The sequence below is a fragment of the Rattus norvegicus genome, chromosome 16 (assembly GCF_021556685.1).
Source record: "Rattus norvegicus strain SHRSP/BbbUtx chromosome 16, alternate assembly SHRSP_T2T, whole genome shotgun sequence".
In the NCBI taxonomy this organism is placed as follows: Eukaryota; Metazoa; Chordata; class Mammalia; order Rodentia; family Muridae; genus Rattus; species Rattus norvegicus.
In genome coordinates, this window is record NC_141549.1 from 671,202 (window position 1) to 686,070 (window position 14,869).

Genomic DNA, 14,869 nt, shown 5'->3' on the forward strand with positions numbered 1-14,869 from the left:
GCTGGCACTATGATTATCTACATATTGACTCATGGGCTGCAGCCCCAGGAAGCCGGAGACAAAGGGGGATGGGAAGGCTGTGGGGCCATCCCTTCCACAGCCCCCACTCTGCAGGGAGATACACTAACTGTCCCGGCCTGTCACCTTCCAACATCCAGGCATATGGGGGGCATGAGACCACCCCCAGGCCTTAAAATGGGGGAATACAAAGCACACAGCTGACAGGTCTCTGAAGCACTGGGGAAGTGGAGGTGGGAGACTTATGGTTCTGAGAGACTGTTCAATTCTCTTATGTTAACTGTTTCCTTCAGAAAACATGGACGGAGGTCTGTCTCATCGCCACTGCCCACGCTCCGAGAAGTCCTGGCCAAGTCATGCCACATCATGGAGACTCGGCTTTATTAATTTCCTTTTAGGCTAAGTTATTTTTTTTAAACAAGTATGTGCCTGTGCCTGTGGGTGTTGCACATGCACATGTGGAGGCTGGAAGTGGACTCAGTCATTCCCCCATCTTATCTTTAGGGACAAAGACACAAACCAGGAGCTTGCTGGTTCAGCAAGACGGCTAGCCAGGCAAGCCTAGGGATCCTCCTGTCTCTGTGGCCCAGTGCCAGGGTTACAGGCATGCATCATCAGGCCCAGCTGCTTTTGTGGGTGCTTGAGTCTAGACATTAGCCCTGATGTTTGCACAGCAGGTACTTTGCCCACTGAGCCATCCCCCAATGCTGGCTCCTCAGTTTTACTGTGAACAATTGGAAACTGCCTTCCGTAACTCACTCTTCATGCACCAATAGTCATTTCCGAAATGCCTACTATCTTGCAGATGAATGAAGCTAACTAACGGAAAGGTGGGTGTGATATCAGAAAGACGAACGCAAACTCCTTCCAGCTCCGAATGTCTGCCCTTTTCCCACAGGGGAGGGAGAGTGTGGCTAGGTGTGGCTGCATGCTTTCCCTTGGCCAATGGGACGACAGCAAGTGTAACATAGGAGACTTAGAAAGCTCTAGTCACTGAAACTTGTCTTTCCTCTCTGAGCTTAATGATCCTGAGACTGCTATGTGAGTGAGCCCAGGCTAACCTGCTGGAGGATACCTTCACACTCCCATGACTCAGGTTCAATGCCTGACAAGCACAAGTGTGCATGAATTATACTCAAACCATCTAGCTATCCAATCATCCATCAAGCAACCAAAGTAGATACAGGAGAGTGTCCAGGGAAAACCCCCAGTAGATCCCTGTAACTCTCAAAAACAAAACAAAATGATTGTTTTGGTAAACTACTAATTTGGAGAGTGATTTGTTACACAGAACGAGCTAACTGATACACAAAGGCAGACATTGACAGTTTGTCCTCAGGATAGATTTGCCTGTTTTCATCCTTACTCCCAGCCAATTTGGTAGGTAGCGTGCTCTTTATGGCTAAGGCTGCTGAGACTCGGAGAGAGGCTAACTCACTGTCCAGAGATGTTGGGTGATGGAGGTAAACCTAAGATGGACTGAAGCTACCAATGAGAAAGGGTTCAAGACAGGATTGGTGAACAGAATCTGTTTGGCTCAGAATCCCTGCTTGCATGGGTTATAGTGCTTCTGTCGTGTGTCCTGCCCAATGTGACTGTATATTGAAGGAGCCTGAATGCTGATTCCGGGGAGCCCTGAAGATGGGGTCATGAAGAAAAGTATGAGGAGAAGGGGTCAAGGCAGTACTTTGTGGCTGAAATGGCTCATAAGGCCAGCTTATGGGAGCCCGCTTCCAAATGATCAATTCCAATCTCATTATGACCACAGCTGCCATTAACTCAGGAGCTAATTGCTATTAGTGTACAGAAACTCAAGAGGGTTTAGCTGCAAAAATTCCATGACACGGGACCATCTCACTGCTCAAATGGCCACATCCCCATTATTAATTCCCTGTGACTATTAGCTTATGACTGTTAAGTTACGATAAGTTTGTGTAAAGTCCTTGAACCGGATGTGTGTCCTCTGTGCACACTTCATTATGGGGAACTGAGTGCACTTGGAGGCTCCATGTTGCCATTTTCATTTCTCCTTAAGGTCCAGGCTTATTAAAAAGCATCAGGAAGGCTCTTGATTTGGAAGACAGTTCTGTAAGCAAAAGTCTTAACAAAAACCAGACTCTGCTCAGCATTTTGATGTAATTAAAGTCTTGGCAAGCACAGAGTGGGTCCGAGCAGCAGCAACGCTTAGCAGCACAGAGGCCCTGGGAAATACTAGGTGGCCTCACAGTACAGCTGGGGAAACCGAGGACTGGCTAAATGATGGCGCTCAGGTAAGGCAACATGGCCTACCAGCCTTAGACTAACAGTTTCTGGTTTGGATGAATTAAAAGCCTGCTGCAGATGTCAGGTATGCTGTAAGACCAACAGGAGACAAAGAATCACTCCAGCTTTCCCTTAAGAAACAAAAGGAAGAAAAGAAAAACCTACATGCTGAGAAACAGGCCAAGTGACTATCACTCATTCCTCCTCCTTGAAGAGAGCCAGCTGGATGGAGTACTACATGACAGTGTGTAAAATTAGACATATTTAACGGGTGACGACAAGGATTTCTCTGTCTACGTTCAGGAGCCTACTGTAATGAGATCCAGTTGGTCTCTAAAGAAAAATAGGAGTGTGTGCAATTACCGAGTTCACCGTTTGTTTCTGTTTAACTTTGTAGCTTCTTCCCAAGATGCCTTGGGGCATGTCTGGAAAAAATGTCAGTACTTGTTGCTAAGCAGTCCAGTCCTTGAGGTGCTCTCCCAATTCAGAGTCCTTTGTAGCCAGGTCCTGGGGCACTGGAGCAAGAAAAGCTGGGGTGCCATAGCCTGAGAACAGCATCACTCTGGCTAAGCTCCATGAGGCTGAAGTTTGCAGGTTCCTGCCAAAGGGGAGCTACCTCACAGTTGAGTAGGAAGAAGAGGAGGTGGGGTGCCTTCAGGCCTCTCCTCATCCACATGTCCGTTCTAAATCTCTTTTATTGGCTTCTTGCTCTTAAAGGCTTGGAGGGGGGAGGCTATGAGATAGAGCTAAGGAAATTGGAAGTTGAGTGCTGAGCTCTCTCTGGGGTCAAGGTTTCTGAAGGGATCCTAATTAAAGCCAAGTGAGCGCAGGTCTCAGCTCAGTGTGTTGGCCTTGGGAGGCAGGGATGCTGGAAGAGAAAGAAGAAAAAAAGAGACTAGAGAGGCCAAGAGGAAGAGTTAGAAAAGAGAAAAGCAGCAGCCACAGAGAAAAGAAAGGGGAGGAAGGAAGGTGCCAGCCAGAGGGGCTGCGGGGAGGGCAACTGAGAGACTGAAAGAGTAGAGAAACAAGACAAGAGTCTGGGGAAGCAGGAGAAATGTGAAGCAAAGAGAGACAAGTTGGTGAAAACAAAGAGAAAGGAGCAAATTATGCATCTGTCAGTTAATTTCTAGAACATACAGAGTAGAATTGGCCATCCCTTATACCGTGGGATTGAAGAAGATGTTATATGAAATGCAAGCACAGAGCATATTTTCTTTGACCCAGACACCGAACACATTTCTGGTATCGGCTGATTGTGTGTACATGTGTATATCTGTGTGTACATGGACACACACATGTGCCTGAAAGAGGGACTTTTTGCCAGACATTATAAACATGTTGCAGAATCTACTGGCTATGGTCAACAGCACCCCAAATCTGTGACCATTTGAACTCTGTACTTTCCCCTACTTTGGCTGTCAACAACTGCAAAATCTTCCTCTTCCTCCTCCTCCCCTTCCTCCTCCTCCTCTTCTTTGTTTTTGTTACTCTAGAGAGATAAAGTTTTGCATTTTCCTAGAAATGCCTGACTGCCTCCAAGACAGTCAGGTGAGGAGAAGTCAAGAGATAGACTCTAGTTAAGTTCCTTTTCCAGATGAAGGTTTGTGCCCCCCTCACATACACACACACCGCCACACGCACACACTGATTGGTGAGGACAGGGCTCTGAATGGTAAGGCAGTGAAAGCCATCCTACTAACTCTGTCTCTTTCTTCTCTCTAGCATCTCTTGGGGTTGTTTTGGCTCCAAAAGTCAACCAAAGAAGAGACATGGAGATCCCACCAGATGCCACAATTTTCTTCCTAGGTTCCTGGGATCTCTGAGTCCTGAGAACAAAGCAAAGTAAAACAGAGCCCATTTTAGGTCATGGAGGACTCTTTGTTCTCTTAACCCTATTCTCATTGTGTTTGCTCTACTAAGAAAAACAGACTAGACACGGAGGTCCAAAGAAGAAAGAGAACATTCTAATTTGTTTCTATGGAAAAGTGAAAAGGGCTGAATATGAGATAAAAATCTTTGTTGCTCAAGTTCTGGGGGTGGGGGGCTCAGGAGCTACTTTGTAGATTCCCCTGTGGTGTTGATACTCTGTTCATCCTTAACTCCTGAACCTTCCTGAACTTCAACTTTGTAGCATTTGTTGCTATTGGGCCATATGGCCAGCCAGCCTGCCTGTGGTGCTGCCAGCCCTATGTCTGGAGGAAGGGGTAGAAGAGATTTGCAAGTCAGACTCCAGCAACAATCCCTCAATTGGCCCTAAGTCCTTCAGGAACCCCCTTGTCTTCATCATAGTCATCTTCCAATCCTGATACATTTCTGCTGCCAGGGAGCTCCTGTGGAACATGAAGACAATTGATACATCCTGTGGTGCGTGCTAGGCAGCTTTTGTCTTTTTGACACAAACTAGAGTCACCTGGGAAGGGACCCTCAACTGAGACATTGTCTCCATCTGATTGGCTTGTGGACACATCTGGGAGGATGTTTTTGATTAATAATTAATGTAGGAGGATCCAACCTAGAGTGGGTAGTGCCACCACTGGGTAGATATTCCTAGGTTGCATAAGAGAGCAAATTGATCAAGCCATAGAGAGCAAATCAGTACAGAATGTTCTTCCATTCGTCCATGATCTCTGCTTCAGTTCTTGCCTTCCCATTCCCATTTGAGCTCTTCTCGCCCTGGCTTTCTTTGATGGTATCTGTAACCTGTAAGATATAATGAATGCTTTCCCTTTCGAGTTGCTTTAGTTATGTTTAATCACATCACCAGAAACCAAAGGACATGTGGTAATTAACCATCAGTGGTCTCCTGAGCCTAAGATCAAATTCAGTCCTACTGTGTACCAACAACGGCTCCACGTGCTGACTCTTGAGCTTGAATAAGTCAGGGCACCCTGGAACTGTTATACTAGGGAAATCAACAATCAGATGACCATTTGTGGAATGCTTTAGACAGAGAAAGGTGATGGGAGAAGCCAGATGCAGGGAGGGAAACCCAGGTTTCAAGCTGGATCACAACCACTGAGTGAGCATCTCTGAAGAAGAAAGGGAGAGGTCCTATGTTCACTGCACCCACTTGAGTAGGCCTTCAAGGGCTTCAGGTCATGTCTTACTGAGGACTGAACAAGCTAAGCATCCCTATGCAAGCTTCTTCCATGAAGCTAGAGATGGATGCCATTAAAAGAAAGGGACCTCCCTGTTCATGACTCCGTATGTTGTGCCTCCTTTCTCCTTCAACCCTGGGAAAGAGCTTGCGCGAAGGGGTCCCATATCCACTTGCTACCACTGCTCTGTCCTTGCTTTGGCATCTACTTCCACCCATGTTTGTATCAGACCTCGACAACTGTAGACTGACCCTGAAGAACCGGCTGAGTCCAGTGAGTACTTGCCTTACCTCACAGGGTCTTTGTGTCACTGGACTCAATGGAATTGGCTGCTCCTGAAATCTTTCTAGTCTCTCATCTTTTTTGACTATTCTCTTACTGGGTTGCCCCTTGTGGCCTTCCTTCTAGAATCTTCATTTATTTTTTTAACCTTAAATTTTTAGGATTTATTAATATACTTTATGTATATGAATGTTTTGACTGCAGGCATGTGTGGCAAGTGTGCACTATATGCATGCCTGTGAGATACCCAGAAACTGGGGTTGTGAGCCACTACGTGGATACTGGCCATAGAACCCAGGTCCTCTGCAAGAGCACCAAGTGACCTTAACTGTTGAGTCAGCTCTCTGGCTCCTTGGTACCAATTTTATCTAGGTCTCCCTCTTGCTTCTTATTTTCCAGTACATCAACCTCAAGCTGGTTGATCCCGCTCCTTTCCTCAAGTGACAGACCCAGAGCCCCACTGGGCATCCCCAGTATGGGCAGCCACAGCCGTGGGAAGCGGATTCCCTTGTGTTCATGTCATCTCACTGTTTTGCCAGCCTCAAGCAGGTGTCCTGGGAGCTGTTATGTGTCCTTCGCCCTTGAGTTTCCCTCCCAAATGCGATAGTTCCTGCTGTTTTTATACCTCCAAATAGCTTCCAACTTATTTTTGCATTTCTGCCAGTTTCTACATTCCCAAAGTCCTTACCACCTCTCACCTCCCAAAACCTGGCCCCGATCCACACAAAGCTTCCAGAATAATCCTTTGAAAAAATAAATTTGAACACATTCCTCCTGCTTAAACCCATTCTGTTCTCCCACCTGCCCATGATCCATGCTCCCAGCTGTCCTGCAGCCTCCTGGGGTCTGGCACTTTCTCCTTCCACCTTACCATCTGGTCCTCACCCCTCCTGATACTCAGGATTCCAGGCAAACCCATACCTTGTCATTCCAGATACTTGGCAGTCTGGGTGAGTAAGCTCCTGAGCTTACTCAGGCTCCTCTCCCCAGAGCAGCTAGCTTTCTCTCTGGCCTGTCTACTTGACTCACCTGTCATGAATCTGCCTCTTCAAGTCAGGTATTCCCACCCACAGATCTCTCCCTCAAAATTGGGTTCTCTGTCCTGAGCACCCCATAACCGTCATAGTAGTAAGTAGATGTGTCCATTCCCAGGGGACCAGGAAGAACCAGCAACACAGGCCTAGTTATCTTCCTCACAGGTAACCACACCCACAAGAAGAACTGCACTTAGCACAGTGGATGCATCTGGCCACTAGAAGGAAGTGGAAGGCACAAAGCACAAGAGCGTCTTGACTCTTCCCCTTAAGAGCTATGGACTCCTAGGTCCTTAATACTTTGACCCGCTGTTTCATCCCCTGTAAGGTAGCAGAAGTGCCTATCAGCTCATCAGAGGCTGCTAGAGGACTGTCTGAGGCGGTATCCTGTAGAGTGTTTTGGTCAGAGGCTTTTTTTGGTCATGGAGGATGTTGACACTCCCTCAGGGACACATACCATTCTGCTCCTTTCTCTTGGTGTTCCAAGGAGGTTGATGCTGCCATTCTGGTTTTTCCTGTTGGGGGACTGTTGCAAGATGTCAGAGTATTTGCAGGGATGTGCAACCTTCAGATAGAAGTCACCAGCTCAGGACACCTCCCTAATGATGAAAGCAAGGGAAGCCCTCTTCGAGGTGTATACTAGAGGTTCCAGAAAGCTAAAGAAACCTGTTAGGTAGCAGACAGACAGGCTTTTATTTTCCTTTGGCTAACTTTCACAATACCCACCAAGCAGAAAGTGTCTTGAACAATAGCAAGTCACAAGAAAGAAAGCTGGAGACTTGGGAGAGCCCTTCTCACCCTGAGAATAAAGTCTGAGCTGACTGCCTAGCCAGATACCTCCAAAACAAGGCTGCTCTTCACCACAGAGGCTCCTAAGAGGGCAGGGAACATTTCAGGGGTCTAGATACATCTAGTTTGCCTGCTATATGCTCATTGTATTTCTGAACCCCCACATGCCACTCCTATGAAACGTGGCTAGTATTTATATCTAGGGCTTACATGAGGGCATGGCCCCTAGTATGAATGCCCCACTCCCTGGAATCTGAAGATACTGGGCAAGAAGCAAGTCGACTGGATATACTATCTTTCAAGGGGCTATATCCACCTGGCACAATGGTGGCCCCCTAGCTGGTCAGTCTTGGCACAGCAGGGTCTCTAAAAACATGTTCCACAGGATCCCCAAGCAGTGACCAAAATAGCAGTAACCAATTCCTGTCACCACAATTTATTGCACAGCCTTAGGCCCACCTTGCTTTCCTCTTGGGCTATTTTTTTTTTTTTGGCACCATGAGAAAGAACCAACCAGTGCACACACTGTCCTTTTGTTATTTATGTTTGTCCACAAGCCATGCCTAGTGCCGGGTGCTGGAGCAGACAAGTCATGTGACAGCTCACCAGAGCTCAATGCTAGGGAATCTAACCATAACCATACTGAGAAAGGAAACCAAGAATAAGTGCCCTTCTTGTACAGAAGAGAGGCATGGTCCCCAGATGTATGCCCAGTACCATGAATGTAACCTTGCTTGGTCACATTTAGAAAGAGGCTCTTTGCAGATGCAATTAACCCAAGGATTATTTAGATGAAATCATTCTGCAGTATCCAGTGAAAGCACTTAAAGGGACAGAGGGGAAACAGAATCAGGGAGAAGACAGGCCGAGAGACATCAGAGGCTGGTGTAGGATTGAAGTTCCTGCAAGCTGGGAAAGAGACGAGTATGTGTACTTTCTCACAGCCCCTGGGAGAGCCAAAATACTCAATGCCTTGGTCTCACTCTCTGTTCCTCCTGGATGGTAGAAAGATAAGTCTCTGCTATTTAACCTACTTGGTTTGTGGTTCTCTGTTTCAGAGGCCAAAAGAAGGTAAAACAGGTATCTGGACCAACTTTCAGGAAGGTTGTTCTAAAGATGCAGAAGGAGGTGACTTAGAAAAGGAGTCTTGAGGTAGAGACTGTTGGGGATAAAAGGGGAGAAAGGTAAGAGGCATTCAAGAGAAATCAGCAGCAGCTACACAAAGGACGAGGCTATGAAACAGGAGGAGAAAGTTGAGAAGAACCACATGGGATACAGTAGTCATTCAGGACTCCATGGTAGGCCTGTTCTTCGAAAACAGTCCTCTGTTTTCCAAAACAGTCTAAGTACTGTGGTCAAGGATTTGTCTAAATAATCCAGCAGTGAGTAACCTGGTCAGCATGAGTTTGGAAAGTCTGCTCAGAAACCCATGGGCAAGAATGGATGAGGGACTAAACACTGGATCCCAGAAAGCCCATGTGGCAGCAGTATCAGGCTGGGGTTATAGGAGCTGGACTAGGCAAAGACCATATCAGCATACATCCTAGGGGATGGAAGGATAGGAAAGGGTGCCATCCACAGAGCTTCAGCTGCTTAGTGAGTGGGCGGCTAGGAGGCTGCCCACATAAGGGTATGTCATTGGTGACACAGGTAAACTGGCTACATAATGGAGAAAGGGGGCACCCTAGGTCTACAATACTTTTGGTTTGGGGACATGTTGCATCCTTGTGAGACCACGAAGAACTGACTAAAGCATGTATGTGACCTGCACAGTACCCAGCCAGAGGGTGCTCAGCATAGGCTGGACCCCAAACACCATCTGTCGGACCATATTAAGCCACATTCTGCAGCAAGAACATCATGCCCCAGCCCTCATCAGCATCCACGTAGTCCCAGGGAAATCAATCGGTCTGGCTCCAGCTGTCGAAACTAAAGCAGAAAGGAACCTTGGACAAATAGTCCTCGGCTCAGCACATTTCTCCATCTGGGAAGGAAACCAGGTGGATGGGGAGGGGAACCAGGCCATCAGAAGGTTATGAGGCCATAAATAAGAGGTTTGTGGTAAATAAGATGGCGCTCCTATCCGCTGGCTGCTCTTTTTTTATCACTCACCTAGAGAGCAGATTGCCCCGAATCTTTTCTGCAGGCCAATAAATATCCTTCAAGGAGCCCATATTTACATAGCAAGCAAGGAGGGAGGGGGCACTGCTGTTACCCAGGTTCCATGTCAAGAAGGAACAATGTATGACCCTAAAGAGAATGGCTTTGCAGAGGATCAATGCAAATGCAGTTTCTTTTCCCAGGGCGAAGCTCCTGGGCAGAGTTCAGCCCAAGTTCAAGGGGGCTGGATGCCATGCAGGTGAGTCTCTCCCCTAGGATGAGACTCCAACATGAGGTACTGGTTCTGACACTCTGCATGCTGACCACCACCACCTAACACACACACACTCACCTTCACACACACACACACACACACACACACACACACACACACACACTCACATTCACACACACTCACACACACTCACATTCACACACACTCACACACTCACACACTCACATTCACACACACTCACATACTCACACACTCACACACACATACACTCACATACACACAAACACACATACACACTCACATACACATACACTCACATACATACACACAAACACACATACACACTCACACACATACACACACATACACACACACTCATACTCACACACACTCACACACACACATACACACACTCATACTCACACACACATGCACACATACACTCACATACACACACAAACACACACTCACATTCACACACACTCACATACACACACAAACACACATACACACTCACACACACTCATACACACACATACACACACACTCATACTCACACACATGCACACATACACTCACATACACACACAAACACACACTCACATTCACACACACACTCACATACTCACACACTCACACACATACACTCACATATACATACACAAACACACATACACACTCACACACACTCATACACACACATACACACACACTCATACTCACACACACTCATACACACATACACACACACAGATACTCACACACACACACACACACACACGCACACACACACACACACACACACAGGACACACAAAAAAGACTTAGAGGATACATAAGGGATCCCAAGTTCAACCACCAGGTGTCATTGTACAAAAGGATTCTCCAGTGTGTATCAGGCACAGTGGGTAAATAGAGGCAAAAGCAGATAAACTGTGCTAGGAGCAGAAACGGCATCATCTTCACCTGGAGTACGGAAGGCAGCCAGCAGAGCTTCCACTCTCGTAGGCCGAGACGTCCACTGGGATTAGAAGATGAGCAAGTTCTAAACAGAGGTAGAATGAATGGCACAGCCTTGTTCACAGACTCCAGGCCAGGCCATGGGACCCTGGCATGGGAGGAAGTAGGAGAGAATCTTCTAGGCACAGTAGGAAGAAGGACCTGGATGGATGCCTTTGTGGGATGTGGTTTCCACACCTCCTTCAACCCCGAAAGACTCTGTCCTTCAGGTAACAGGACCCCTTCAGGGTTTAAGGCAGGATGGCAGTGTCTCAGTGGACTCAGATTTCTGGGAAAAACAATCAACTATTTCCCTCATGTCTATGAAGGTCATCTAAGAACCATGCCCATCTCGAGTCAGCTGAACATACCTCTCCCGTATTCCCACTGGAATGAGCTATGATCGAGGTCCTATAGGCAGGCCAGTGCTTTTCATCCTGGAAAGGAAGGGAGAAATAGAGCGACGGCCTGTAGGTAATTTACCTAAGGTCACCCAGATGCCAGGCAGCTGGGCTAAGATTCCAACTTAAGAACAGTAGGCTCTGCTGTCTGCAGCTTCGCTTGTCTTGGCAAGCTAGCTTGCCATTGGTCAATCACAATCTGAAAATGCTAAATAAAAAAAATTACAGAAAGAAACTGTATTAATATGCTTCTTAATATATGCTGTGCCATTCAGAGTAGCATGATGAAATCTTATATTGCCCGGCTCTGTGGTGCCCAGTCATGAATCATTCCTACAGCCGGTGAATACATGTTACATCCACTATCCATCCATTAGTCATTTCATGGTCTTCTCAGTTCTCAGGTCAATCGCCATACGAGGGCTCGTGTTTAAATGCGGCATGAAAAGTATTTTGAGAGGGAGCAAGAGAGAGGCAGCATGCTCATATAACACGTTACAATATAATGTTATAAGTGCTCCATTTTGTTGTGAGTTGCTACGGCTCATCTCTTACAGTGCCTAATTTATAAATTAACCACCGTTGGAGGCATTACACATGGAGAAAAACCACATGCCCAGGGCTGTGCCTGATCCGTGTTCTGAAGCACTGAGAGACTTGGAACCTGTTCCCAGCAGATGGGGTGCAGGAAGGGCACTCCTGGATTTGGCTTATTGAAGATTCCAACATGATTCAGTTTGGAAAGAGGCTGAGAAATCAGGGCACTGAGACAGCAGGGAGAGAGAAGAGGAGCATATTGTCTTGTCCTCCACCCCACACCACTGTGGGTGTGATTTATGGCCCTAAGTATCATCATATAGAATGTAACATCCCTTAAACAGCGAGAGCACATGCTTTGAACACACACGTACACATTTGCATTTGACCACAGTACATTGTTGTGCTTTATAAAGAATGAAGAAAACGGCTTTCCGAACATCTGGTGGGGCTCTCCCTCCAAGCCCAGATGTGGTAGATTATAAAGACAAGGCTCTGTATGCCAGCAACAATTTCCCAGAGCTGCTCCAGCCAGCACATGCCATTTTCCTCTTTAGACTCCCAAACCCTCAGCCTCTGGGTCTCTAGGACATTGGTCTGGGTCATCATGTCTAATTGCATTCTGGGTCTCAGCTGCTGGAGAGTGAGCTGCTGCCCCCACTTGCTTTTAAGTGCTCAGCAGGGATGGCAGGAGAGGGAACTGCGGCATGTGGGGTGGGTGATTTCATGATTGGCTGGACTCTGTGACAAACACCACCCTGTGTTCCTTGGTGAGCAGTTGTCCCTAGGCAATCTCATTGGGATCCTGGGTGGGATGGACTAGTGACTTGCTTGTCTCTTAGAAAAACTCTCATGGGCACACCAGTACCAGCACCAAGCAGGCCCTGTCACCTGTCACCATGCCACTGCCCCACATCCTGCTCTGCTTCTCAGTCCTGGTGATGCCGGGAACTCAGACAAGGCCATGTGGTGGCAATGTACACACTTCAAGTTCAAAGGTAAAGAAAGAGGTCTCATGTTATCCCTCCATCCAGGCATTCCTTTCTACCTTATAGGAAAAGCTACATACATGCTGCGCTGAGCTGTGTGAGAAGAAAATGTAGGCTCTCAGTATCGGTAGAGAAGATGTCCCCATCCTCTTGTTGACCCTCGGTTCCTCATGTCACACCAACTGCCAGAGCCCCTGAGACAATAACGCTAAGGAGATGACATGGGGACAGGATGGCTGTCACATTAAGAGATCAGCTAGCCTTCTTCCCACCTGCAAGCTTCCCTCTGGGTGATTCAAGGTAGCCATGGAGCCACTGAGCAGATCCAGACTGGACTGGCAGAGGATGCTGGAGAAGGGCTGGTCATTTGAACCTCAATTCTGTGATCACTTTGGGATGTTGCCCATGTCATACACATGACCGGAGACTAGATCTATTGTCCTCACGTGGCAATTATGTAAAGCCATAAAGTGCATGTGGGTATTTGGAAAGCTGTGAGGTAGACTATAATAATTAAGAAGTGATGGCACTGGCATGAATAGGGTCAAACTGTCACCACTGTCATAGTTTGCACACATCCCTTCCACGGGGACCGAAGCAGGGCAGCACTTGTTTCTGTTTCTCTGTTGTTGCTATACCAAAATACCTGAGACTGGGTTATTTCTAAAGGAAAGAGGTTCACTTAGAACCTTCATGGTTCTGGTTTAAGATTAGGTGGCCGCAAGTGACAAGGGCCTCATCAAAACAAGAAGTAGATAGGTGTACATGCCAAAGGGACACAACAAGAGAAATGCCTCGACTTACCACAATGCTCTCTGTGGGTAACTACAAGAATTAACCTGCTGGCAGAATGGCCTTACTCTTGCTCCAAATGAAACAGACTTAATCTTGTCTCGAAGGCCCTGTCTTCCAGTGCTGCCACGTGGTAACCAAATTCCATTTGGGTTTTAGAAAGGGAAAAACATTTTCAAGCTGTCTCAATTCCAGCCACACACAGGTTCTAGGATGGACTGGGAGCCTGGGTGAAGAGAGCAGGTTGCTACCCAGCCATTGTTGCTGGGCAATTTTCAAAGTACGATTCTGTTCTCAGTCTTCATCCGATCCTCCCATAAGTCCCTGGGCATTAAGGTAGGGCCAAACTATACCTGTCTCACCACCTGTCCCTCAACAGCTTCCCTGTCCTTGCATGATATCCTCAGGGCCATTAGCCACCTCATTAGTCCTTGGTGTCAGGAAGCCTGGATGATGGGGCATTTGTTCATTTTTTTTCAATGACTCCAAGATCTGGGGCTAGTATTCTTTTTTTATTACACCTTCATTTTCTTATCCTGTAAGTGTGCAATATCCATGCCCTGAGCAGCACGTGCGTGTGGATTTAGACTCAAAAGAGTGGCTAAGAACACTGCGGAAATGGCTCAGTCAGTAAAGGGCCTGCCGTTGAAGGATGAGGATCTGAGTTCAAATCCAACACACGCATAGAAATCTGGGCATAGTAGCAGTGCTGGGGAAACAGAGACAGACAGAACCTGTAGCTCACTGGCTCACCAACCTAGGCTGGGCACCTGCTTCAGAGTGAGCTCTCATCTCAAAAACTATGGCAGACAGCAATCCCAGAAGACATCTGCTATTGATTTACGGCTTCTACACACACGCATACAACATGTATGCCTCCTCTCTATGCATGTGTGCACACGCTCCCCACCCCACACACATACACACATAGACGCCTGGGTATGAACATGGTTCGCAGGTTTGAAACCAACTCACCTGTGTTCCACCCTATCCTATCATAGCTCCTGAGCTGGAGTACTAGAGGTTGTTGACTTGGTTCCCAGATCCAACTCATGCCTCATAAAATGTCAACCATAATGATAGATAAAGTAGAATTTCCCATTGAGTCCAATGTAAGTTGATAGATGTATAACTTTGGCTATCTAGCCCAAGGCTTGGCATCAACCTCGCCAGACACTGAGGCTGAAATGAACCTTCTCAGGTTCAAAAAGAGACACAGCAGCCCCTCAGCAGAGCTAAGACCCCAGAGGCAGAAAGAAGAGTGGGCTCTGGTTTTCAGAAATGAGACTGGACCTCATTTTCTGGAGCAGAGTCTGAGCAGCCCTCTCCCCATT

General features: G+C 47.2%; 1 protein-coding gene across 1 annotated transcript in view; it reads left to right on the plus strand.

The window, feature by feature from the left end:
- The window catches only part of LOC134482310 (uncharacterized), a 445,899-nt gene extending 443,262 nt beyond the window's left edge, over positions 1–2,637 (plus strand). The window contains exon 6 of the mRNA XM_087589281.1: positions 312–2,637. Coding sequence (XP_087445407.1) covers positions 312–416 — 105 coding nt within the window. The 3' untranslated portion in view covers positions 417–2,637. The remainder of the gene's footprint in view (positions 1–311) is intronic.
- The last annotated feature ends 12,232 nt before the right edge of the window (positions 2,638–14,869 follow it).